The 26,302-nt window shown below is 40.5% G+C and overlaps 1 protein-coding gene and 1 long non-coding RNA gene across 9 annotated transcripts in view; one reads left to right on the forward strand and one right to left on the reverse strand.

The window, feature by feature from the left end:
- FANK1 (fibronectin type III and ankyrin repeat domains 1) overlaps positions 1 to 26,302 on the forward strand; it is a 122,041-nt gene that overhangs the window by 64,844 nt on the left and 30,895 nt on the right. For 6 of the 8 annotated variants that reach the window (XM_045362257.3, XM_065521602.1, XM_074003062.1 and 3 more), the window contains one exon: positions 24,541 to 24,718. The exons of 1 other annotated variant lie outside the window; for it this stretch is intronic. In XM_045362257.3, the coding sequence (XP_045218192.2) occupies positions 24,541 to 24,718 (178 nt within the window). The remainder of the gene's footprint in view (positions 1 to 24,540; positions 24,719 to 26,302) is intronic. One more of the 8 variants, XM_074003061.1, reaches the window with a different exon arrangement.
- Positions 16,581 to 17,639, reverse strand: LOC135964981 (uncharacterized). Its single transcript, XR_010577718.1, has 4 exons — positions 17,620 to 17,639; positions 17,326 to 17,490; positions 17,123 to 17,233; positions 16,581 to 16,738 (listed from the first exon to the last, which is right to left on the reverse strand). It is a non-coding gene; the product is annotated as an uncharacterized lncRNA (long non-coding RNA).

Genomic DNA, 26,302 nt, shown 5'->3' on the forward strand with positions numbered 1-26,302 from the left:
ACTGTTGATTGTTTAATCATCTGGCTGAGGTAGTGTTCGTCAGGTTTCTCCATTGCAAAGTGACGCTTTCCCCCTTCCTTTCCATGTACTTTTTGGAAGTCTCTATATGCAACCACACTTCAGGATTGAGGAGTTATGCTGCAGCTCCTTGAGGGGAGATTATCTAATGAGTTATTTGCATAGGAGTTTTGCCTCTTCTCCTGTGTTTGTTTATTCACTCATTTATATCAGTATGGACTGAGGAATATTTTTATACTTTCAGTTATAATCCAGTGCTGTTTAATTTGTTGTTCAAATGTTCCAGTTTTGGTCATTGGAAGTTTTTTCAGTTTCTTGTTTCTCCTGTGTCCTGTTGGCATCCCTTTTCTATAGTGGGATGGGCTTTTTTAAAACAAAAACAAAAAAAATGAACTTACATTTTGGCACAATAAGATACTCTAGACTCATTTTGTATAATTTCCTGCCCTCAGTCTTGAATCAGCTATTTCTCAAAGGAGTTCTGAGAAATGTATCAGTGTCTACTTACCTGTTTGTACAAATATACCTGCAAATATTTGTTTATGTGAGTTAAACCAAAAGTGAGTCCAACTGATATCTCCAACTGTAATTCATTACCACATGGATCATTCTAGCCTCCTTCCCTTGCTTGTATGTTAACTCCTACTCCAACAGAAATCTAGCTTTCATCATCTGCCATTAATTTACCTAGTTGTTCATTTCCCATATACATGCACAGCAATTTCAGAATTGTTAAGCTGTATCTCTGTGGGAAATGTGTTATCAACTAGAGTACAGTGCTTATGTCCAGTTTCCTTTGCTTTTAGTCTCAGAAACTGCACTCATTGCCAGAGTTATTTAGGGCAAAACCCTTTCCCCTTACTCCTTCAGTAAAGTTGTTTCATCCATTTGTAACATAGCTAAATTATATACAATTTTGTTAGCCATCTATATCTTGATATTTCTTGTATCATCAACATGTTGTCATAGTCTGCATTCTAACTTGGGATTCCCCAGCTTCCTAAATGCTTCTTTAAACTTTGCAACACTAATTATTCATTATTTGTACTGGGAAGTTCTACAGACTTTCACAAATGCAGTGTCATATAGCCACCATTCTAGTACCATCAAGAATAGTGGCCAGGCACAGTGGCTCACGCCTGTAATCCCAGCACTTTGGGAGGCTGGGGCAGGTGGAGCATGAGGTCAGGAGTTTGAGACCAGCCTGGCCAACATGGTGAAATCCTGACTCTACTAAAAATAAATTAGCCGGGCATGGTGGTGGGCACCTGTAATCCCAGCTGCTCGGGAGGCTGAGGCAGGAGAATCACTTGAACCCTGGAGGCAGAGGTTGCAGTGAGCTGAGATCGTGTCACTGCACTCTAGCCTGGGTGACAGAGCAAGGCTCTGTCTCAAAAAAAAAAAAAAAAAAAAAAAAAAAAGTTTTACTCCCTGAATAAAATCCTCCATCTGTCACCTATTCAACCCTTCTTCCCTCTTCTTAAGCTCCTGATAACCACTGTTCTTTTTACTCTTTCCATAGTTTTACCTATTCCAGAGTGGTATATAGTTGGGATAATACAGATGTACCTTTACAGACTAGCTTCTTTCGCTTAGAAATATGTATTTAAGTTTCCTCCATGACTTTTCATGGCTTGACAGCTCACTTTCTATCACTGAATAACAAATATTCCATTGTAAAAATACCAGTTTGTCCATTCCCTTATCGAAGGACCTGTTGCTTCTAGTGTTTGGCCTTATAAATAAAGGTGTTGTAAACATTCATGTACAAGTTTTAAAATAAACTGGGCAGTTACCTTGGTGCATGATTGCCGAATCCCATGATAAGACTGTGTTTAACTTGGTTCTGAAGTGGCTGTACCATTTAGCAGTCCCAACAGCAATGAATGAGAGTTCCTGTTGCTCTGCATCTTTGCTGGACTTTGGTATCATTAGGCTTTTGAATTATAGCCATTCTAATGTGTGTATACTGGCATCATGTTTTAATTTGCAATTCCCTAATGACATTTGATGATGAGAATCTTTTAGTATGCTTATTTGCCATTGGTACATCTTTGGTAAAGTTTTTATTCAGATCTTAATTTCTTAATGGGGCTTTTTTTCTTGTTGGGTTTTAAGAATTCTTTGTATATTTTGGATGCTAGTCTTTTATCAGGTATGTTTTGCAAATACTTGCAGAATGTCTTCCTTTTAAAATTGGTAAATGCATTTATTTCATTCTTGTTCCCGAAGGGAATTTTGGCTGAGCATATAGTTCTCTGAACAGCTTCTTTTCTCTTCTGTCTGCAGATCTTACTGTATTACTGTCTAGTCTGCATTGTCATCTTTGAGAATTCTGTCATTCTGACATTTTTTGTAGATGATGTGTGTGTGCTCTCTAGTTTTTGGGATCATATTATTGCCTTTGATGTTCTGCTGTTTCATATTTGTGTCTAGGCATGTTTTTCTTTTTATTTTAATTGGGATCCTGGAATTTTGAATTCATATCTTTAATTAGTTATGACACACTTTCCTTTAAATATTTCCTCTCTTCTGTTCCTTTTATTACTCCTTTCTGGCTCTCTGATTAAATATATGCACGATCTTCTCATTTTGTTTTTTTAACCTCTATTTGTGTTTTCCATCTTCATTTTATTTTGGGTAAATTGAGTCAATTCTTCAGATATGTAATTATCTTTTTATCTTTGCCTTATTTGCATTTGACCTACTTACTTTATTTCAACAATTTTTTATTTTAGGAATTTCCATTTGCCTTTTTCCTCAACTATTTCTGCTAATTCCTAGCTCTTTAATACTCAATTTGTAATAGAATCTTCTGTTTCTTTAAAGTTTTGTACATAGCTCTTGGATATTGTGAGTCTGACACTCCAGCCTCTTTGGTTCTTGGAGGGTGTATCTCTCTGACTGCAGCTTGCTTGCCTCCCCTTGTGTTTAATCTTTGATCTTAAACTGGGTAGCTAACTTGGTGAGTCCTTCCTTTAGAGAGCATTTGCATCTGCCTCTGGCGGTAGTCAAGAGGCTTATCCAAACCATGATCATATTGGATCCACTGGAGACTTTTGTTCAGAGCAGGAGTCTCAGGTTCAGCTTCTATTTCTTGCTGCTTTCCAAGTTCAGTATCCCCACATCATGGCTGCTATATTAACCTGGCCTCATGGTAATCTTACTCCTCCATCTATGTGCAGATCAGGTCAGCTCCGCTTCTCCACTGCTCTCACTGCCTGCTTCTCTGGTCTGAGTCCTCTCCCTCTCTAGATTCCTTGGCTCCTGTCTTCTGGGTGCTGTTGCAGTGGCTTTGGAACATGGAGACACTGGTTTGTTCTTTCTGGTTTCTGACTGATCTGAGGTCTACTCATATTTTAAATTTTTAATTTGGTGGCGAGAGGGTGTAGGGCGAAAGGGTGGGGATGTCCCTGGATGGTTCTTCTACATTTTATGAGAAATGCTTCAAAGGATGTGTCCCAGCCCAAGTCTAATTGTTATAGAGTGGAGAGTCCTTCAGAGTCTGATAGTTTTTGATGACTGAATCTGATCACTTTTCATGACCTGTCATGCTACCTGCCTGGTCCTTCCTTCATCATATTTGCACCTGGATTACTGAGTTGCCTCCTGTCTGATTTCCCGCTCCTGCCTTCACCTCACTTTGGTCTGTTTTCAATATGGTAACCGGAGGGATCCTGTTAAAACCTAAATCTGATCATGTCGCTCCTTGGCTCAGAATCTTTCACTTGCTTTCCATAATTTCTTTTTGAGATTTATCTACGCTATTGCATGTACCAATAGTTCATTTTTATTGCAGGTTAGTATTTCATTGTGTGGGTAGAACACTATCCATTTATCTGCTGATTGGCATTTGGCATGTTTTTAGGTTTTGGCGATTATGATTAAAGCTACTCTGAACATTCATGTACAAGCCTTTGTGTGGACATGCTTCATTCATTTTGAGTAAATACCTAGGAATGGAATTGCTGGTTCATTGGGCAGGTCTGTATTTAACTTTGTTAGAAACTGCCAACTGTCTAAAATGGTTATACAATTCCAGGTTTCCACCCACAGTGTGTGAGAGTTCCAGTTGTTCCACATCTTCACCAACATTTGGTATTTTCAGTCTTTTTACATTTTAGGCATTCTCAGCATTTCATTGTCATTTTTTACTAGCATTTCCACAATGACTAGTCGTCTTACTGTATCCTTATTGACCATTTGTCAGTTTTTTGTAAAAGATTTCAAATTTTCTACTCATTTAAAAATTGGGTCGTGGCCAGGCATGGTGGCTCACGCCCGTAATCCCAGCACTTTGGGAGGCCCAAGTGGGCGGATCACCTGAGGTCAGGAGTTCGAGACCAGCTTGACCAACATAGAGAAATCTCGTCTCTACTAAAAATACAAAATTAGCTGGGCGTAGTGGCACATGCCTGTAATTCTAGCTACTCGGGAGGCTGAGGCAGGAGAATTGCTTGAACCTGGGAGGCGGAGGTTGCGGTGAGCCGAGATCATGCCATTGCACTCCAGCCTGGGCAATAAGAGCGAAACTCCGTCCCCCACCAAAAAAAAAAAAAAAAAAAAAAAAAAAAAAAAAAAAAAAAAAAAAAATTGGGTTGTGTATCTTCTTATTAGTTGTAAACATTTTAAATATATTCTGCATGTAAGCCTTTTGTTAGACTTACGTATCATCAATATTTTTTTCCTACTCTGTGAATTGCCTGTTAATTTTCTTAATGGTGATTTTCAAAGAGTAGAGGTTTTTAATGTATTGAAATTCAATTTATCAAATCATTTTCTTTTGTAGTTAATGTTTTTTGTGTCCTATATAAGATATCTTTATCTTACCCATGATTGTAAACATTTTTTCTAACATTCTATGTATTTTGCTCTCAGTAAATATTTGCTGAATGAATACATTTGTTTTTATACTTATCCTACATATGTATATATTTATAAACAATGGATTATTGTACATATTTTATAAGCTAACATACTGAATATGAGCTGAAGTAAAGCAGAGTGATTCCAGGTAGACTCTATTTTTTTTTTTTTTTTTTTTTTGAGACGGAGTCTCGCTCTGTCGCCCAGGCTGGAGTGCAGTGGCGCGATCTCGGCTCACTGCAAGCTCCGCCTCCCGGGTTCACGCCATTCTCCTGCCTCAGCCTCCCGAGTAGCTGGGACTACAGGCGCCCACAACCGCGCCCGGCTAATTTTTTGTATTTTTAGTAGAGACGGGGTTTCACCGTGGTCTCGATCTCCTGACCTTGTGATCCGCCCGCCTCGGCCTCCCAAAGTGCTGGGATTACAGGCGTGAGCCACCGCGCCCGGCCCAGGTAGACTCTAAATAACAGATACTATAACTTATCTAACAGATGATAAGAAAATGGATAGTATCTTGTGATGTAAACATACCTCAATTTATTTATCTACTCTTCTGCTGAAAAGGTTAGTTCCAATTTTTTGTCACTACAGTACTGATGCTACCATGATCATTCTTGGCTAGGTCTTCTTGTATACATGTGTTAATGTGTCTTTAGACCTTATATCTGGTAGCAGGAGGTGGATAATCTTCAGGGGACTTCCGCTTGAAATTACATATAGTTGGTACATTGACATATGCTCCTTTTAAAGGGCATTTTGGCAATATGTATCAAAATGAAACCTATACACATCCAAAAACTCAATTCTTCTAGGAATTTGCCATAACATCTAAAAATATTTTCATCACTATGTAAAGTGCACAGTTTTTATTGAAGTGTTGTCTGTAAAAATTATTTTATACAGAAAGTACCCTTGTTTTTAAAAATTGAGTTAAAATCCCATGTACTAACATGCAAAAATATCTACTAGTAACTTGTTAATTTAAAAAGGCAAGCTTGGGCTGGACTCAGTGGCTTGTGTCTGTAATCCCAGCACTTTGGGAGGCCAAGGTGGGCGGAACAGATCTCTTGAGATCAGGAGTTTGAGACCAGCCTGGCCAACATGGTGAAACCCTGTTTCTACTAAAAATACAAAAATTAACCCAGTGCCATGTGCCGTAATCGCAGCTACTCTGGAGGCTGAGGCATGAGAATTACTTGAATCTGGGAGGCGGATGTTGCAGTGAGCCATAAGCCATGATTGTGTCACTGTACTTCAGTCTGGGAGACAGAGTCTTGCTCTGTGTCTCTCTCTCACACACACACACACACACACACACACTGCAAAGTACCTTGTCACACACACACACACTGCAAAACAGCACGTTGAATATGAGGGCTCTTTGTAAAATTTTATGTATCCATGCTAAATAAATCTTTGAAAGAATTTTCGCTGGTGGTCCTCCCTGGGTGAGAGAGACCAGAGAGGTTGTATATATATATGTGTGTGTATATAATATATATATATATATATATATTTTTTTTTTTTTGAGGCTGAGTCTTGCTCTGTCACCTAGGTTGGAGTACAATGGCGCGATCTCGGCTCACTGCAACCTCTACCTCCCGGGTTCAAGCGATTCTCTGCCTCAACCTCTCTAGTAGCTGGGATTACAGGCACCCGCCACCATACCTGGCTAATTTTTTTTTTTTTTTTAGTAGAGATGGAGTTTCACCATCTTGGCCAGGCTAGTCTTGAACTCTTGACCTTGTGATCCACCTGCCTCGGCCTCCCAAAGTGCTGGGATTTATAGGCGTGAGCCACTGCACCTGGCCTATTTTTTTTTTAAGTATATATTTTTAAAAGTTTCCAGGCTGGGTGCAGTGGCTCATGCCTGTAATCTCAGCACTTTGGGGAGGCCGAGGCAGGTGGATCCCTTGAGGTCAAGAGTTCGAGACCAGCCTGGCCAACATGGTGAAACCCCATCTCTACTAGAAATACAAAAATTAGCTGGGTGTGGTGGTGCGCGCCTGTAATCCCAGCTACTCTGGAGGCGGAGGCACGAGAATCGCTTGAACCTGGGAGATGGAGGTTGCAGTGAGCCAAGATCATGCCCCACTGCACTCCAATCTGGTCAACAAAACGAAATGTGTCTCAAAAAAAAAAAAATGGCCAATATCTGCATATATATTTTGGCTTCTGTTTTGAGACAACAGAGCATGCATTCTTGAACCCATCTGACTGCATGGCATTTTTTACATTCCTTGTTCGTCAAGGTTACGCCTAAATGCCTCACACGTGCCGGTTTTTATTTGTAAGGTTATTTTGTAATTTGAATTTTGAGAGGGATACATATTTACATACTGTAGTAAGACAGGGTGAAGCAGAACAAAAGTTGGTAGTTTAAAGGTAATTTCAAGTGCAAGTCCCCTAAACAGTTTTAGGAAATTAATGAAAGAGTTGAAGGGGGTGTTAAGTGTGAAGAAAGTGGGAGCTTGAGGAAGGAGGTTAGAAAGGGAAGAAGGGAGAAGCAATACCTGCTCAGAAGATTAAAGAGATTTATTTGTATTCAAGCTGAGATTAAAAGTGTACCTTTGTAGCTAGCACAAAGAAAAGGAAGTAAATTTATTTTCAAACTTTTTTTCTATAGGAGGAGAATTTTTGGAAGGACAACTATGTTATAGTAGCTGCCTTTGCATTTTATTTGCAGAATAGGGAATCTTGGCCATTAAGACATGCTTGGAGCCAAGAAACAGATGAATGTGGAAACAGTCCCGTAGTAGAAACAGGGGATTTGTTATGTAGGATGTTATTCTGATAAATGCAAAGAAGAATGACCATTATTTATAATTAATATCTGATTTATGATCCTGGTTATTTTCATACTGGCTGCAAAAATACAATTTATGTTTCTGTGTATACCCTGGTAGCCTATTTAGAATGAGTATGTTTGGGAAGATTTAGAGCACAAAATTTGTCTTTGTAAGGTAAGTTCATCCAACCCTTCTATTTATTTTTATTGTAAACCATTGTAGAAAGCTGTTAGAGAAACAGGGACATGGTAGTTGATATGGTTTGGCTCTGTGTCCCCACCCAAATCTCATCTTGAATTGTAATCCCATAATCCCCATGTGTCATGGGAAGGACCCAGTAGGAGGTAATTGAATTGTGGTGACAGTTCCCCCATGCTGTTCTTGTGATAGTGAGTGAGTTCTCATGTGATCTGATGGTTTTATAAGGGGCTTTTCCCCACTTCACTCGGCACTTCTCCTTCCTGCTGCCTTGTTTGCTTCCCCTCTGCCATGATTGTAAGTTTCCTGAGGCCTCCCCAGCCATGTGGAACTGTGAGTCAATTAAACCTCTTTCCTTTATAAATTACCCAGTCTTGGGTTTATCCTTATAGCAGCGCATAAGAATGGGCTAATGCAGTTGTAGATTATAAAGAAACCCCATTTTAAAGAGCAACAATATGTTGCAGATACTATGAATTGATGTATAAACAGAAAATTACATTTTCCTTAAAATTCACAACACTTAGGGGGTTGTCTAGCTTATCAGGTATGTCGGTCATGAGGATTAGATTTTTCTCCAGAGGGCTTAATATTAGTTGGACTCTACTATATTAAGATGATTGGATTCATTTTCAGGTTTGGATTTGCATGGGGCAAGTTTGTAGAGCATGTCACTGGTGACTTACGTGGAAGAAAGAATCCTTTTTCTTGCCATTATGTTCTTCATTGTCCTCTCTGGGCTGCTTCCTTGAGATATGACCTCGGATGTCCCTCAGCATCGCAGTTATTTTCTTTAGAGCAATCATCACAATTATGATAACTTTTTTTAGGGAGGCAGGTAGTGTCTTTGTTTAATGTCTGTTTCTCCTGCAAGACTCAGTGAGGGCAGAAAGTGTCTTGTGCTCCCCGTTCCTAATAGGTCTACCACATAGTAACATTCAAAAAATTATTGTGAGCAAAGGAACAGAGAATGAATAAAAAAGGATACTGGCAGGCCAGGGGATGGAGAAGGAAAACAGCAGTAGAGGGCAATTTGGGAATGATCCCTGATATAGTCATATTTACCCTTTAATATCACATTATGTGCTAAAAAAACCAGTAGAGTTTAAAAGATTTTTGTGTCAGTATGTGTCATTCCGTTTTAGTTGTGTGAATAAGAGAGGCTCATGAGAATATAATTGATTTCTGTAACTAGCTGGGTTGAGGACTTTTATCAGACTCAGCAGCCTGACAAACCTGAGTTGAAAGACAGCGTCACATCCTATGGGTGACACACGTGAACTAGGAGATGGGTTCATGTAATGATGGGAACTCACATGACAGAAATATTGGAAACCTGTTTGCATATTTGAAGTTAGTTGCTATCTAATTTTTACACCTACTGGTAAATAATAGGCAGTGTAAATGTGGGTAAGCACCAAAGGCCATAGAATAAAATGTGCTACATATTATGTGTTAAGTCACTGCTTATCTGTCATGGTTAAATTAATTGCAACATATTTTAAGGAATGATAAAACAGAATCTTACGGATATTTGAATAATACCAGATCAGCTCAGATCAAATAATTATTGATAGCACTAGGGTAGAGAGTGAATGAACCTCAGCTCACTCTCCTCCAAGAGCTTCGTCTCTGCAATCGGCCTCTGTATCTGTGGGTCTGCTCTACACATTTAACCAAGGGTTAAAAATATTTGCGGGAAAAACCCTCAAAAATAACAATACAACAACAAAGAAAACACAAAAATACAGTATAACAACTACTTCAACTACTTATATAGCATTTACATTGTATTGTGTATTATAAAAGTAATCTAGAGATGATATAAGGTATATGGGAAGATGCATGTAGGTTATATGCAAATACTGTGTCATTTTATGTAAGGAACCTGAGCATCCTTGAATTTTAGTGTCCTTGGGGGTCCTGGAACCAATCCCGAGGGGCAACTATAGTTGCATTGAAACTATATTGGAATATAGAAAATATTAAAGATGCATAGGTCTCAGGATTCCTGAATTTGAAGCTGAACCACCTTTATATAACATTTTAAGATAATTTTGCAGTGTAGCTTACTTGGATACCTATTTAGTTGGGAGAAGGGTAAGACAAAAATAAGGATAGAAATATATCCATGTATGCAGTACTTTGTTCTTTTATTAAATAATTCAGACATAAAATATGTAAAACAATACATGCCACCACCTAGCTTAAGAAACAAAATATTGCTGACAAAATTATTTTTCTTTCATCCTATGTTTATCTTCCTCTGTTTGTGATATAGTTTTGATCAAATATTATGTAGATTGTATCATTCTTTTTTTTTTTTTTTTTTTTGAGATGGAGTCTTGCTCTGTCACCCAGGCTGGAGTTCAGTGGTGCAATCTCTGCTCACTGCAACCTCCACCTCCTGGGCTCAAGTGATTCTCCTGCCTCAGCCTCCTAAGTAGCTCAGACCACAGGTATGAGCCACCATGGCCTACCTAATTTTTGTATTTTTAGTACAGATGGGGTTTCAGTATGTTGACCAGGCTGGTCTCAAACTCCTGACCTCAAGTGATCTGTCTGTCTAGGCCTTCCAAAGTGCTGGAATCAAGGCATGAACCACTGCACCTGACCTATATTGTATCATTCTCTACATAAAGTTTTACAGCTTTCTTTTGTGATTCAACCTTACCCTCGATTTATTCACGTGGGTATATTTAGCCCCAATTCATTTTAACTTTAGTCTTAACTGCTATGTAGTATGCTAATGTTTGATTATTCATAATTTGCCCAATCTTTTCATGCTGGCCATTACAGTAGTTTTCCATTTCTCTTAAACGTAAAGTTGCCATGAACATTATTACACATGTAAGGAACCATACCTAGGAGTGGAATTGCTGGATGATAGAGAATGCACGACCTGAACTTAGCCTTGCCAACTTGTTTTCCAAAGAGATTTCCCAATTTATACTCTACTGGCAGTTTGAGAGTGTTCCACTCTTCCTCTTCACTGCTACTGGCAGATTTTAGATTTAATAAACTTGATGACCAGCATTTTGAGAGGCCGAGGCAGGCAGATCACCTGTGGTCGGAGTTCGAGACCAGCCTTGACCAACATGCAGAAACCCCATCTCTATTAAAAATTCAAAATTAGCTGGGTGTGGTGGTGCATGCCTGTAATCCCAGCTACTCGGGAGGCTGAGGCAGGAGAATTGCTTGAACCCGGGAGGCAGAGGTTGTTGTGAGCCAAGATTGTGCCATTGCACTCCAGCCTGGGCAACAAAGAGCGAAACTCTGTCTCAAAAAATAAATAAATAAACAAACAAACTTGATGAATGCAAAATGTCATTGTAATTGCATCGTTTTATCAGTGAGGTTGAGTAGGTTTCACTGGCACTCCTCTTCTCCTGAATTGCTTAGTCATATCCTTCGTTACTACGTTTTTCTTAAGAGTGAATATAAGCTGATCGTACGCATTTGAATACTTTGCTATTGTTAAAGTATCCTACCATTTATCACTATGAATATATTTTAGACTTCAGTGACATACTGTGTCTAAAGAATATATATAGCAATTTGGCTTTTCTTATCTGATTGTAAAAGACTTTGTCATTTTACAGACTCATTGTGCATTTCCATAGAAAATCTCAGAAGCTCCATACCAGGCACAGCCTGTAGGGGAAAGAGCACAGATTTTGGAGTTAGAGATCTGGGTTGAAATCCTTGCTTTCCACTTATCAATTCTGTAGCTTTGAACAAGCTACTGTACCTCTTTGGGCTTTGGTTTCCTCCTCTCTGTCCTTATCTGTAAATTGAGAACACCCCATCATCGTGAAGTTGAATCCATTGTTGATCAAGTGTCCTGTATGATATTTTGCTTAGAGCAAGCTTGCAGTAAATTGAAGTTGTTGTAATTAAGTAAAAGAAATATCTTGGAAGTACGTTTCCTTCTTTGCCTACTACCTGTTACCTGTATAGAACTCCAAGCAGGGTTTCCATGTAGTTAGAAGTGTGAAATAGGTGTGAGCATTGTGACTTTCAAAGGCATTACCATTACCTTATGTCTGTGAAGTCCTTTATACATTTCAGATCACTTCAATATTTTGTCACATTATTTTTTCTTTGCAGTAAATCTGAGAGGGAGGCAGGACAGGTATCCTTATTTATCCCCCAGTTTTCCTGATGAGGAATATCCATGGTAGAGCCAGGAGAGGAAGCAGTGTTTCCCGATTACTACCCTAGGGAGTTTTGGCTTTTGTTGTTTTTGCTGTTTGAACTGATTTTTGCCCTAGAAGAACTTATTAGCAAAGTAGAGGAAAGCAACTTTTGGGCAGTTTGCACTTACATTACTTACTTTTAAAGGATAAGGAATGTTTGGGGATAAAAACATAAGACAATTTAAGTATATTGAAATGTCTTCATGAGATGATGTATTCTTTGCCTGCAGGCTCTGCCAGACTTGCCTCTTTATCCTGAGACCTCACTTAAGGCACCTCATTCCCGGATTAGAATGTATGTAAACTGTATGCATTTTGAACACGTCTTCCCGTAGGCTCCCTCCGCAGCTGCCTCCCCCATGCATCTGGTTTGTATTTGTTTGGTGTTGAATGTTCCCTGCTCCTCACTTTGCCCTTCCCTCTTGGTCATCTTGGTTACACCTGTGCCCTCAGGACACAGGGGAGGTGTCCCACAAGTGTGCTGAATGACTGGGTATAAGTAAACCTTTTCCTTGGAAATAAATGTCAAGCAGGATATCTGCTTGACACCAAAATGGTCAATAAATTGAGCCAGAGTGTAATTGAAATGTCTCATGCTTTGAAGCATCCACATGGACTTATTCTTGGTTTATTTTTATCAGACTTGTTGCTATCATATATGTATAAGCTCAGCAAGGAAGAGTCTAGGCTAGTAGTTCGTCTTAGCTGAATCTTTTTTCCATTAAGAATAAAAATGCTCAGTTACATTTTGTTTTTTCCCCCTTTATTCAGTACTATACCAGCTTAAAATAATACCAAAAAATCAGCCATAATGCTATTTTTGTCTTTCGTTTTTCTAAATTCTTTCAGTTCTTCTGTCTGTGTGCATCTGTACATTTTATGCTATTATAATAACATATGTGTAAGTTCATGTCTTTTCCTTAGTATAGCATCTTCCATGCTTTTAATCAGTAAATATTCTTCTATCTAAATAATGTACCAAAGTGTATCTAACAAATTCCATGTTCTTGGACATTTAGATTAGTTTTTATTGCTGTGAATGGTATTAAAGTGTTTCTGGTTTTTATTTTATGTTGTGATTTATGTATGTGTGTATGTAGTTAAACATAGGGCAGTAGTAGATAGCACATAGAAAGTTAAGGACATGCCACTGGAGTCGGGTTCCCTGGGTTCAAATCCTGACTCTGCTGCTTATTGCATGACCTACCTAGCAAATGATGGGACCTCTGCGTGTCTCCAGCCTTACAGGTAAAAGATACGAGGAAAGTTCTAGCACTTTATAAGGTTGTTGTGAAGATTAAATAATATATGTAAAGAATTTTAGAACACTCAAAGTAAAGTCTTATCAAAACTTAGCTGTTAAATAACCCAGGTTTGGGCAGGGATGGTGGGATGGACTCCTCGGTAAAATAGGATTGGCCATAATTGTGTTGCTAATTGAAGCTGGGTAACAGATACAAACGGATTTGCTATACTATTCATTCTACTTTTCATGGTGAGATTTTTTTTTTTTTTTTGAGACAGGGTCTTATTCTATAGCCCAGCCTGGGATGCAGCGGTACAATCACGGCTCACTGCAGCCTCGACCTTCTAGGCTCAACTGATCCTCCTGCTTCAGCTTCCCAAGTAGCTGGGACTACAGGCATGTGCCACCATGCGCAGACAGAAACTTTTTTTCATAATCAAAATAAAAGCACATACAATACAAAAACATTTTAGCTTTTACATTTATTTTTTGATTTCTGAATTTATTTTTTGGATGTGTTTCTAGAAGCGAGACCACCAAGTAGGAAATCTTATCATCATTTTTGAATACAGCCAAATTGTTTTTTTAAAGAATTGTGTAATATACAGTGTAATCCTCAATCTCAAACCATTTTATCACAGTGTTGAACAACACTGAATATTATTACCATTACATGTTTTTCGTCTAATTTTACAGGTAAAATGGTACCTTATAGTTATTTTAATTTCTCCTTTTTTTTCTTTCCGAGACAGGGTCTTGCTCTTTCGCTCAGGCTGGAGTGCAGTGGCGTGATTATGGGGTCTCTCTATGTTGCCTAGGTTGGTCTCTAACTCCTGGCCTCAAGTGATCTTCCCACCTTGGCCTCCAAAAGTGTTGGGATTACAGGTATTGGTCGGCCACTGCACCCGACCTAGAATGTATTTGTGATTAATGGTTGCTGTAAATATCTGATCAAACCATGATAAACTGCTTTGAGGTTACAGCCACTACTGTTCTCATATAGCATCCCCTTCAGTGTGCAGTCATCTTCATTGCGGACCATGTGCCACCGGAGGCTAGACCACAGATGCCCCTTGCTAGTGAAATTTGACTTCAGTAAATTTTCACATAAGTTTGGAAGAGCAGGGAAACTACAATTCTGCTTTAAGGTATTCTCTTTTTATATAACGAATCTATTTATATTTGCTTTTTTTCTTTATCATTTCCCACTTTTCATGATACTGATCACAATTGCTCATTCCAATACAGTGTATGATCACCGCTTCTCTCTGTAGCTTTTGAGATATGGTCAACTATTTATCATAAGGATGGATGCTGAATAATCTGATATTTTTTTGTTTTACTAATTTGTTTTTTGAGTCTCCTCTTGGCACATTTCTGGTGCATTTCTTTTACTATTACAATCCTTTTAAAAAAATGTAGGATGCTAAGGCCTAATATTGTAGAGTGGTTTACATAAACTTTATAGTTTTCTACATTCAAACCTATAATTTGTGAGTGATAGCTTTTTATTATGATTTCTGATGTACTTGAGCCATGTTTTATGCCATCTTCTGAGTAACCATAGGGACTGAGTGGCGACAGTGTATGAAACCATTTATTATTCTATATTCCTATTTATTGCTTAACAAATGGCACCAGAGGCATAAAATTGTTTTATTTGTCAGATTTACATAAGAACTTTCTTACAAAAGCCTTTTGTGGTATGTAACACATTCATAAATTCTCATAATCGTCCTTTTGAGGTACTTATAGTTTTACTGTTCTTCTTCTTCCTTTTTCATTAGTTGGGAAACTTTTAAGATAAGAAATATTTGTCATGATGGAAAGATCCTACTAATTATTTAAAAGAACCATCCAAAATTGAACATAAGGTCTCCTTTTTCTTTTCGTTTTTTAGAAAACAAAATCTTTAGAAATCTTTAGAAAAGTTAAAATAAAATTAAAGCCTGACTTTGTGATGAAATTATGTGGTTGGTTAAATTTGGATGCTGGTTATCAGACTTAAAAAAAAAAAAAAGTACCTTTTGAAAGATCTGAGACTTACTTATGACAGGAAAAAATAGAGTTCTAAAACTTTTGTATAAAAAGTGTAGCATGTAAGTAGTGTTTATGAATGTGTTTCTATGGATGTGTTATATCTGTTCTATAAAACTTGAATAGAGTCTATAAAAACAGTTCTCAAGAGTGTTTCCACTGATAACAGATAAATACAGATAGGGATATAAACATCATGGTTAAATAAATAGCAAAAAGGATCAGCTTTTGAATTTCTCAGAATGTTGATTTTCATCACCTTAGGAAAGATGTGTTACTTGTTATACATCCAGCACGTTAAGTCCTAGTGTCAAGTGAGTCAGGACTATAATCATAGATATATTTACCACTCCTTGCAACTTTAGCTATATTATAAAACTTGGGGATAATAACATTTACAAATAGAGAGACTTGTTCTTGTATTAGTAAATTCAGAGTAGTTTTCAACCGTGATGTGTGCTTTCTGCCCTAAGTGTATACAATCTTTTCAGATTTATCTATGAGCTATCTTGCTAATTGTTTTGCCCACATTCTATAGCCTTTCCCTCCTGTTGATGCAACTGTTCTCCCAGATTTCATGCTGAGCCTAATGCAGCGTTGGACTGGCTTCCTACCTATGCCCATAGTGTCTGCAAGTAAACGTCAGCCAAACTCTCTGCCTTTTTGGTTTCCACGACTGGTTGCTGTGGGCTTTTTACACCGTCTTTCCTTTCATGGACTGGGCTCCTGAAGGTCAGCAGCCTCCCTGACCTCGGTGCTAGGATAAGCTGCCGTATCTTCTTCCGCTTGCACACAGCATCTCTATACTTTATTCAAACAATTACCTGATTTGCATTGTCTCACTTTTTCTTACCGAGTTTTCTTGATCATTTAGAAATTTCCTTGGGGTTCAAGCCAGTTCATGAGCTAGACCTGATTTAAAATGAATAAGGAAATCTGGAGAACGAACTAATAGTCGATTTTTCACCCCTGGTCTACATTTTATATCTCTACTCTTAAGAGGCAGTATGCTACAGGGCTAAAAGTAAGGGACTCCTGAGCCAGATTATCTTCATTTTGATCCTGGTTCTACCACTTATTTCTGTGTGACCTTGGGCAGGTTATGTAACCTCTCTGTGCCTCAGATTGTTTATAAGGGAGATAATAAAAATCCTTACAGCATATAGAGTTGGTGAAGTTAAATGTGGTGAAAGTTAAATGAATAAATAAAGCATCCACACTAGTGCATGACCCAAATTAAGTGTCATATAAGTGTTGCTGCATTGCAGTTCTCCTCTCAGCAACTGGGCTTGTGACCTGCCACTTCCGTCGGCGCTTACCAAGGCTCAGTGCCGCCCTGGGCCTCTGGTCCATTGTCATAGTAATGTTTGCACTCTGCTGGTGACCTGTAAATGTACATATTTTAGGATCCTAAAAACACGTATATTAGCAGATGATGACAAAAACACCAGAATTTTTATCAAAGAGAAAATAGAAAGTATATGGGTATAATATTGTAAGGATTAGAGTACACCTGTCAAATTACTGTAGGTTGGCTAAGAAACAAAGCAAAACAAATTGGGTCCCATCCACTATTTTTTGGCATCCTAAAAATAACTAGCTCTTACCTGATGAGGTTATTCATTCATGACCTGACCATCCAGGTCCTATCTGGCAATAATAACTTTTTGCAAAAAGCAACTCTTGCCTAAGTGGAGAGTTGCATCTTGATGAGTTTTGTATGAAAGTAAAGAAGATGCAGGAACGTTATCAATGGGCTCTACACTAACCATTGGCATTTCTGTGTGAGCAACGTGTTGCATAGTTGTGTGACTTGGCAGCAGCTGGTCCATTGCTGACGTGTATGTGTTCACTGAGGCGTCACTCACACCTAAGGCTTCCTTGGAGAGACCATGCTGCCATTACATTTGGATCACTACCTGCCCCCAACACACACACAAACATGAACCAACTTTTCAAGCACCACACCCACCTTTTCTGGGCTCTGTACCAGATCTGGAGGGGGGTGATGGCTAGCAGTGAGGGTTTTGGCTCCATCATTAGTAGCAGCTGGAAGTGGGCCCGTGGCCAGCTATGGTGGCAGTGGGCCACCTGTGGCTGGTGGCATGCTCACTAATGGAGATCTCTCATTATATACCTAGATCAGTGATCAGTAAAGAGCAAGCCATAAGAAACTCTTGGGTCTCTGGGACTGTTATCTTTTTACTCCTCATACAACTTCATGGTGAACTGCGTTGAAATTTGACATTAATTTAGATATGCTTGCCTTTTCTGATCTCTAGTAGGATTCTAGGCTAGATGTCTTTGGAATTGAAATGCTTGTTGGCTTCTGGTTATTTTGGGGGTAATCCGTAACAGTCTGTCATTCCTGGTGTTTGGTTTTAGTGGGCTGGGAAAAACATGAGTTGTTCAACACTGATGTCATGATACAAGGACGTGAAGATGTGAGTCATCGTGACATCCATCAGCCAGAATTGCTGGGATTCAGTGAGATGACTCACAGTAAGAGGTCAGTGTCTGGCTCAGTAGTTCCTTCTTCTACATGTATCCCTCAGTATCTAGAACCCTGAAATTGGTTTCTCTGAGAAAACCAAGAGGCCCGAAACAGTAATATATATAGTTGATTTTTATAGTTTTCAAAAACTAATATTTTAAACATATCAAAATTATTTCAAATGGTAATGTACTCAACGTACCATTTGGTTTAAGATGTTAACATTTTGCCATATGTGTCCTAAAGTCTTTTCAAGAAGAAATAAAACCTTACAAATATACTGGCAAGACCCTCCTCCTGCCCATCATGCCCCCATCCCTTCCCTCATGTTGTTGAGGTGGCGTGTGTTCTTCCCATCAGCTTTTTAATTTTACTACATATCTGTGCATTCATAACATGTAGTGTTTTGTGTGTGTTGTAATCATGTAGTGTGTCCTTTTGCAACCCATGTTTTCCACCCATTCATTTTGAATTGATCTATGTTGATGCAGGCGTATAAAAAACTCATACAGCTAATTTCTTTTAGTTGTTAGGATTTTACTGTAGGAAATATGCCATCATTTATTTAGATACTTTTTAACTTAATTATCACGAAACACTTTGTGGTCTTTTTAACTCAGTTTCAGAGAACATATTCAAACCTGGGTTTATCCGATTTCATCAAGCTCTCTATAAACATTTGGAAAATAAAGTTGGGAAAATGAGCTTGCAGGCTGCCTCCTAGCATATCTCTGGGATCTTCGTGTAAGTGAAATTGTTGGCTGTGTGCCCCACTGGCCTGGGGTGGGCAAGACCAGGGCAGCCCGGTCTTTCTCAGTGGGACTGCACCACAGGAGGACCCCTGGGTCTTCAGAGGGTGGCCGGTCAGCTACTTGGGACATTGGCTCAAGCAAAATACAAGATCCTTTCTTTTTAAATGAACAATGCAGTAGATCTGTGATATATTTGAGACTCAAGAAGCATTGAGTAAAGTGTAGCAGGGGAGACAAAACGAACATAGAAAAATTGCATGCTAACCAGCTTGGTATACACTCTACCCCTTGTTACCTTTGACAAAAATGGGATATTCTGTGTTTTTCTTTGCACCTTGATTTCTTACCCAACAATACTTAGTGGAGGTCCTTTCAAAGCACCTAGTATAGAACAAATTCATTTTTCACAGGGTGTATAATGTTCCACTTTATGGACATAGAATAACTTATTTGTCCATTCCCTTATAAATGGGTCATCTTTTTTTGTTTTGCTGTAAACTGCCGAAAACTGTAGTAATGTCCTTATGTATGTGTCTCTGTATCCATTTTAATTTTTTTAATTTTTATTTTAGTTTTGGGGGGTATGTGTGAAGGTTTGTCGCACAGATAAACATGCATCACAGGAGTTTGTTGTACATAGTATTACATCACCCCAGGTATTAAGCTCAATACCCAATAGTTTCCTTTTCTGCTCCTCTCACCCTCCCCCTTCAAGAAGACCCCAGTGTCTGTTGTTTCCTTCTTTGTGTTCATAAGTTCTTCTCATTTAGCCTCCTCTTAGAGAACATGCGGTATTTGATTTTCTGTTCCTGCATTAGTTTGCTAAAGATGATAGCCTCCAGAACCATCCATGTTCATGCACAAGACATGATCTCATTCTTTTTTATGGCTGCGTAATATTTCATGGTGTATATGTACCGCATTTTTTTAATCCAGTCTGTCATCAATGGGCATTTAGGTTGATTCCATGTCTTTGCTATTGTGAATAGTCCTGCAGTGAACATTCATGTGCATGTGTGTTTATGGTAGAATGCTTTATATTCCTCTGGGTATATACCCAGTAATGGGATTGCGGGGTCAAATGGTAGTTCTGCTTTTAGCTCTTTGTGGCATTGCCATACTGCTTTCCACAATGGTTGAACAAATTTATCCCACCAACAGTGTATAAGGGTTCCCTTTGTGACCTTGCCAGCATCTGTTATTTTTTGACTTTTTAATGATAGCCATTCTGACTGGTGTGAGATGGCATCTCTTTGTGGTTTTGATTCACATTTCTCAAATGATCAGTGATATTGATCTTTTTTTTTCATGTGCTTGTTGGCCACATGTATGTCGTCTTTAGAGAAGTGTCTGTTTATGTCCTTTGCTCAATTTTTAATGGGGTTATTTTTCTCTTGTAAATGTGTTTAAGTTCTTTATAGATGCTGGATATTCGACCTTTGTCAGATACATAGTTTGCACACATTTTCTCCCATTCCATGCCTTTTAAGTGGGGCATTTAGCCTGTTGACATTCAAGATTAGTATTGATATGTGTGGATTTGATCCTGCCATTGTGCTGTTTGATCCTGTCATTGATCCTGTCATTAGCTGCTGCTGTCATTGATCCTGTCACTAGCTGGTTATTATGTTGGCTTGTTTGTGTGGTTGCTTTACAGTGACACTGGTCTGTGTGTTTAAGTGGATTTTTGTATTAGCTGGTGGCAGTCTTTCTATATTTACTGTTCCTTCCAAGATCTCTTATAAGGCAGGTCTAGTGATGAAGTTCCTCAGCATTTGCTTATCTGAGAAGGATCTTGTTTCTTCTTTACTTAGGAAGCTTAGTTTAACAGGATATGAAATTATTCATTGAAGATTTTTTAAAAAAAATAATGTTGAAAATAGGCCTCTAATCTCTTCTGGCTTATAGGGTTTCAGCTGAGAGGTCCACTATTAGCCTAATGAGGATCCCTTTGTAGGTAACCTGCCCTTTCTCTCTAGCTGCCTTTCACATTCTTTCATTTCAACCTTGGAAAACCTGACAATTATCTGTCTTGGAGATGATCTTCTTGTGTAGAATCTTGCAGGAGTTCCCCGTATTTCCTGAATTTGACTGTTGGCCCCCCTAACAAGGTTAGGGAAGTTTTCATGGATGGTATCTTGGAATTTTCCAAGTTGTTTGCTTTCTTCTTCTCCCTTTCAGGGATGCCAGTGATTTGTAGATTTGGCTTCTTTATATAATCCCATTCTTCTCAGAGGTTTTATTCATTCCTTTTTTTAAATTTTTTTTTCATTTTTGCCTGACCTATTTCAGAGAACCAGTCTTCAAGTTCTGAGATTCTTTCCTCAGGTTTATTCTGCTGTTAATACTTGTGATTGCATTGTAAAATTCTTTTTTGTTTTTGTTTTTGAGACAGTCTCTCACTCTGTCACCCAGGCTGGAGTGCAGTGGCGTAATCTTGGCTCACTGCAACCTCTGCCTCCCAGGTTCAAGCAATTCTCCTGCCTCAGCCTCCCGAGTAGCTGGGACTACAGGTGCCTGCCACCATACCCGGCTAATTTTTGTATTTTTAGTAGAGATGGGGTTTCACCATGTTGACCAGGCTGGCCTCGAGCTCCTGACCTCAGGCAATCCACCTGCCTCAGCCTCCCAAAGTGCTGGGATTACAGGAGTGAGCTACCGTAACCGATCGTAAAATTTTTATATTATTCGACTCTGTCAGACCCATTAGTTTCTTTTTTATGCTGACTATTCTATCCTTCAGCTCCTGTATCATTTTCTTGTGATTCTTCTTTTCCTTAGATTGGGTTTCACCATCCTCCTGAATCTCAGTGATCTTTGTTCCTATCCATGTTCTGAATTCTGTTTCCTTTATTCCAGCCAGTTCTGCCTGGGTAAGAACTCTTGTTGGAGAACTGGTGTGGCCATTTGGAGGACATATGACACTCTGGTCATCTGAATGTTACCAGAGTTCTTGCTGGTTCTTTCTCATCTCTGTGTGTGGGCGTTCCTTTAATGTAGATTGAGCACAGTCAGCAGACTTCTTTTCTGGATGTTTTCACTGGGCTGGTGCTTTGTGTAGGGTCTTTATTTGAAGCTTACTTGTTGTCTCTGGTTTCAGGGGGGGGTATGTTAATGAGGCATTTTTGGTGTTGAAGCTTTGGGGTGTGATCCACTAGGTGGCACTTAGGTGTACTGGTCAGTTGCTAGACTCTTGCTTGGTTGTGTGACTCTCCTGTTTCCTCAGTTTCCGCCGTGTTCCCTTTCTAGTGCTCTGAAACTGTGCGTTCCTCTCCCACTTGAGTGCTGGCTCTCCTTGGCACTCCTGGAATGCCCACTGCAGTTCTGGGGTGATCTCAGTGTTTATGTTCCTTCCCCAGCTTAGAGGCAGCACAGGAAGAGATCTTAGCAGGGGTTGTGGCCAGGGGTCATTTGCTTGACTCCTGGGGGCTCCATCTCAGAGAGACGTGGGTCAGCAATCACTCAGTGCAGTCAGCCCAAGATGGAGGGTATGTGCTGTGTGCACAAGCCAGGGGTTCCCTGTCTGCTGATGAGCCATGCGGGGGAGCGGGGGTGTGGAACCTGTGGGAGACGGACTGGCTGCTTCTCCTGGGGTCGACTGTAGCTTATTGGAGGTGTAGATAAGACACTCTTAGAGTCTTTGCTCCTTTGTTAGTTTGAGGGTGGCAAGGGCAGTTCCACTGCTGAGGTAGTGGGAGAGAGGCTCTCAGTTGCCCCTGGAGGCTCTGTTCAGGGAGTTGCTGAGTTGGTACTGGCTCCATAGCTCTGGCAGTGGTGGCTGGAGGCCCAGGCCTGGAGGACCTGTCCAGTGAGGAGATATGGGAACAGGCCCCCATGGAACAGTCCGGCCACTTTTCCATAGGGCTGCTGTGGTATGCTTGGGGCCTGCTCCAGTCCCTAGTCACCTCAGATTTTCCAGAACCTGGAGGTGTCACCAGCGAAGGCTGAGAAAAAGCAAAGATGGCAGCCTGTCCCTCCCTCTGGGAGCTTCGTCCCAGGGAGGTATGGACCTGGTGTTGGGCCAAAGGTACCTGTAGGAAGTGGCTGGAGACCCTGGTTGGGAGGTCCCAGCTGGTGAGGAGGAACGGGATTGGGACCCACTTAAAGCAGTCTGGCCACGTTTCGGTAGAGCAGTTGTGCTGTGCTAGGGGTCCGCTTCAGCCCCTGATCGCCTCGGATACTATGAGGCCCAAAGGCTGGAACGACTAAGGCACCTGAACAGCAAAGATGGTGGCCCACCTCTCCCTCTGGGAGTGCCATCCCAGGGGAAATTCAACGTCCATCTGTCAGATGGACAGCTTGGGCAGGGGTGGCTGGAGGCCCCAGTTGGAAGGTTCTGCCCATTGAGGGAACGGGATAGGTACCTGCTTAAAGCAGCCGTCTGGCCACGTTTCAGTAGAGCAGCTATGCTGTATGGGGGGATCCCTTCTGCCCTGTGTTGGCTCAGACTCTCCAAAGCCTGAAGGCTGGAATGGCTAAGGTGCCCAAACAGCAAAGCTGGTGGCGTGTCCCTCTCCCTGGGAGCTCCTTCTGAGGGAGGTGCAATGCCACTACTGGAAGCTGGCTGAAATTCTAAGCCAGTGGGGTCTCATCTCGTGAGGTGCATTGGAAGTGGGACCTGCGGGCTGTTGCTGCGCAGCCCCCTGGATTCATCATCTTTCCTAAGGGTATGTACGGGAGTCTCACCTCTCACTTTGCCAGAGCTACGGCTACTTTTGCTCCAAAGCCTGAGTAGCTAAGGCTCCAGGGTCTCCACGCATGCCTGAGCGGCTGCTCTGCCAAGACTCCCCGCAGCTCTGTCAGACTGAAGACGGAAGGCCCTGGTAGAGAGAGGTTTGCATGGAGATCTCCTAACCTGAGGTTTGCAGAGATCCATGGGAGAAGTGTGGTTTCTGGGTCGCCCATTCAGTCACTGCTTCCCTGGGCAGGGGAGGATCCCCTGGCTCCGTGTTGCCCCCTGGTGGGCCATCGTCCTGTCTTGCTTTGCTTTGTTCTCTGTGGGTCAAGTTGTTTCCTTGATTAGTCCCAGTGCGAGTACCTGGCTGTTTCAGTTGAAGGTGTTGTATTCACTTGCTCCTTCTGTTTCTCTCCATGAGAGCCAGGTACACCAGCTGCTTCTAGTCAGCCATCTTGGCCACTCACTCTCGTGTGTATTTATGCTCTGATTTCTGCAGAAGGGTGGATGGTGGGACAGGGGGACATGTGTATTTTTAATTTTAATAGATGCTTCCGTATTGCCCTCTAAAAAGGCCGCAATTCATATTTCCCTACAACCAGCACATGAGAATATCCTCTCCCTATCTTGTGACTTCTGAAAGTTATGAAATGTTTCAGTTTCTGACTGGATATCAAGTTATACCCCATTGTTACCAATTTCTGTGAGCACTAGGGGATATGAGCATCTTTCCAGATATCACCTTGGCAATTTGTTTTTGCTCTTTTGTGTGCTGCTCATCTTTTGCTAGGTGTGTTACTAACTTTGGGCCCTTATTCTTGGTTAGTTTCTGAGGACTGTTTATACAGCGTAGATGTCAACCCTTTGTCATCTATGCTCCAGATATTTGAATCAGATAGAGCATTCATCTCTTGGCTTTGTTAGCCAGTCAGTGAAGGATTAATAGAAGCAAACTGTGTTCCAGCAGGTCAAGTACAACCTCATTAGTTTGATAAGTTAAGCATCCCTTTGGAAGGGTCAGTGGGTGGCATGATATTGATGGGCATGGTACAATACATGCTTGTTGAAGACTGTGGTAGCTCACACATGGGCTGAATTTTGTATCTCGAGCTTTTCAGGGGTTCTTTAAGCAACAGGGAGGTATGCTCATATGTGTGCCTTATGCTCAGAAAAATAGCTCGATCACCAAGCAGCTGTAGTCCACTCGACTGGTCTCTCTTCCTTATGGAAACTGGGTCCTGAAATTCGGTATCATTCTTTTTTTAGAAATCACGCCACCCTCAAAGCCTCATCCACCTGTCGTGGGCAAAGTGACTCATCACAGCATTGAATTATACTGGGATCTGGAAAAGAAAGCCAAACGCCAAGGACCTCAGGAGCAGTGGTTCAGGTTCTCGATTGAAGAAGAAGACCCCAAAATGCACTCTTACGGTATCATTTATACGTAGGTGCAGTGTTGAATTGCTTGCCACTTTGCCTTGACTTCCTGATTAGCTGGAATGATTTCTGTTGTCTTTAAAAAGCCACTTCTTATTTCAAATTAAAGAATGAGTCAGCATCATTTGTATTCATGCTCTTTTATGAATTACAATTTTTGGAAAATAGGCATTAGCAGTAACTTTGAAATTAAACCTCTGTACCTTTTGAGAGCTTCTTTGACTTCTGAAATATTTTAATGATATGTATTTAAAATCCAGAATGCAGAGACACACTCAAATGATAGCTTGATGAAATTAGGTGAGCTTCCCATCAGGCTGTTGTGTTTCCTGACGTAGGATGGCCCCGCATGGTCTGCCCTGGCCAGCTTCTCTGATCTCATGTCATACCATTGTCACCTTGTCAATTCTCTTATACCACGCTGGCTGCCTCTCAGCCTTGACAGGCCAAGCCGGTTCCCATTACACGGTCTTGCTTGTTGCTGTTGTCTTGAATGCATTTCCTTCTGTTTTCATACAGCTGGTTCCTTCACACCGTGCCAGTCTCAGATGAAACAACCCCACGCCCCCAGAAGGCCATTTGAAGTAGCCATCCTTCCATGCAGGCCTCCTGTAGCTCAGAACCTTGTTTTGTATGCCACATAGCATTTAGCTCTGTTGGGTTTGTTTTACTTGTTTACTTGTTGGCTGAGTTTGTTTACCTTGTTCCTTGTTTACTTCTTTTATTTGTTCATTTCCTGCCTCCCCACCCAGTATTAAACTCGGCGAGAGACAAATAAGACTCCTGCCTGTTTAGCGCTCCAGCCGGTTCCTTGACAGTGCTGGCTGTTATATAGCAGGCCCTCCACATGCTTCTTGCATGAACAAATACCACCAGGAGTAACCAAGAAGTCATTTTTGGCCAGGCATGGTGGCTCATGCCTGTAATCTCAGCACTGTGGGAGGCTGAAGTGGGCAGATCCCTTGAACCTGGATGTTCAAGACCAGCCTAGGCACCATAGCAAAATCCCATCTCTACAAAAAATCCAAAAGTTAGCCAGGTGTGGTGGCTTGTGCCTGTAGTCCCAACTATCTGGGAGGCTGAGTTGGGAGGATCACTTGAGCCTGGGAGGTGGAGGCTGCAGTGAGCCATGATTGTGCCACTGCACTCCAGCCTGGGTGACAGAGTGAGACTCTGTCTCAAAAAAAAAAAAAAAAAAAAAAAAAGTTATGTTTTTCTTCTCAGTCTTCATATCATCTCTGACTTATTTCTCCCCCTTGATAGATTTACCACTTGAAAAATGCAAAATGACTATTATGTGATTCAGGAATATCAAAAATGAGATACAAATACGGTTTTTAGGTAAACTTTTAATTTTGAAATAATTATAGATTCATACCCAGCTGTAAGAAATAATACAGGGTGACTGTACCTTTTCCCATTTCCCTATGGTAACATCTTTGAATGCGATGGTGCAGCATCACAGTCAGGATACTGGCATTGATGCAGACCAGGCCCGTCACTTTCCTGGCCTTCTCTCAAGTTTGCATTGTGATCAAAACGCTGACATGAAGAGATCGATATGTTTGTGTGTATGTGTATATAAAATATA

Source organism: Macaca fascicularis, chromosome 9 (assembly GCF_037993035.2).
Source record: "Macaca fascicularis isolate 582-1 chromosome 9, T2T-MFA8v1.1".
NCBI lineage: Eukaryota > Metazoa > Chordata > Mammalia > Primates > Cercopithecidae > Macaca > Macaca fascicularis.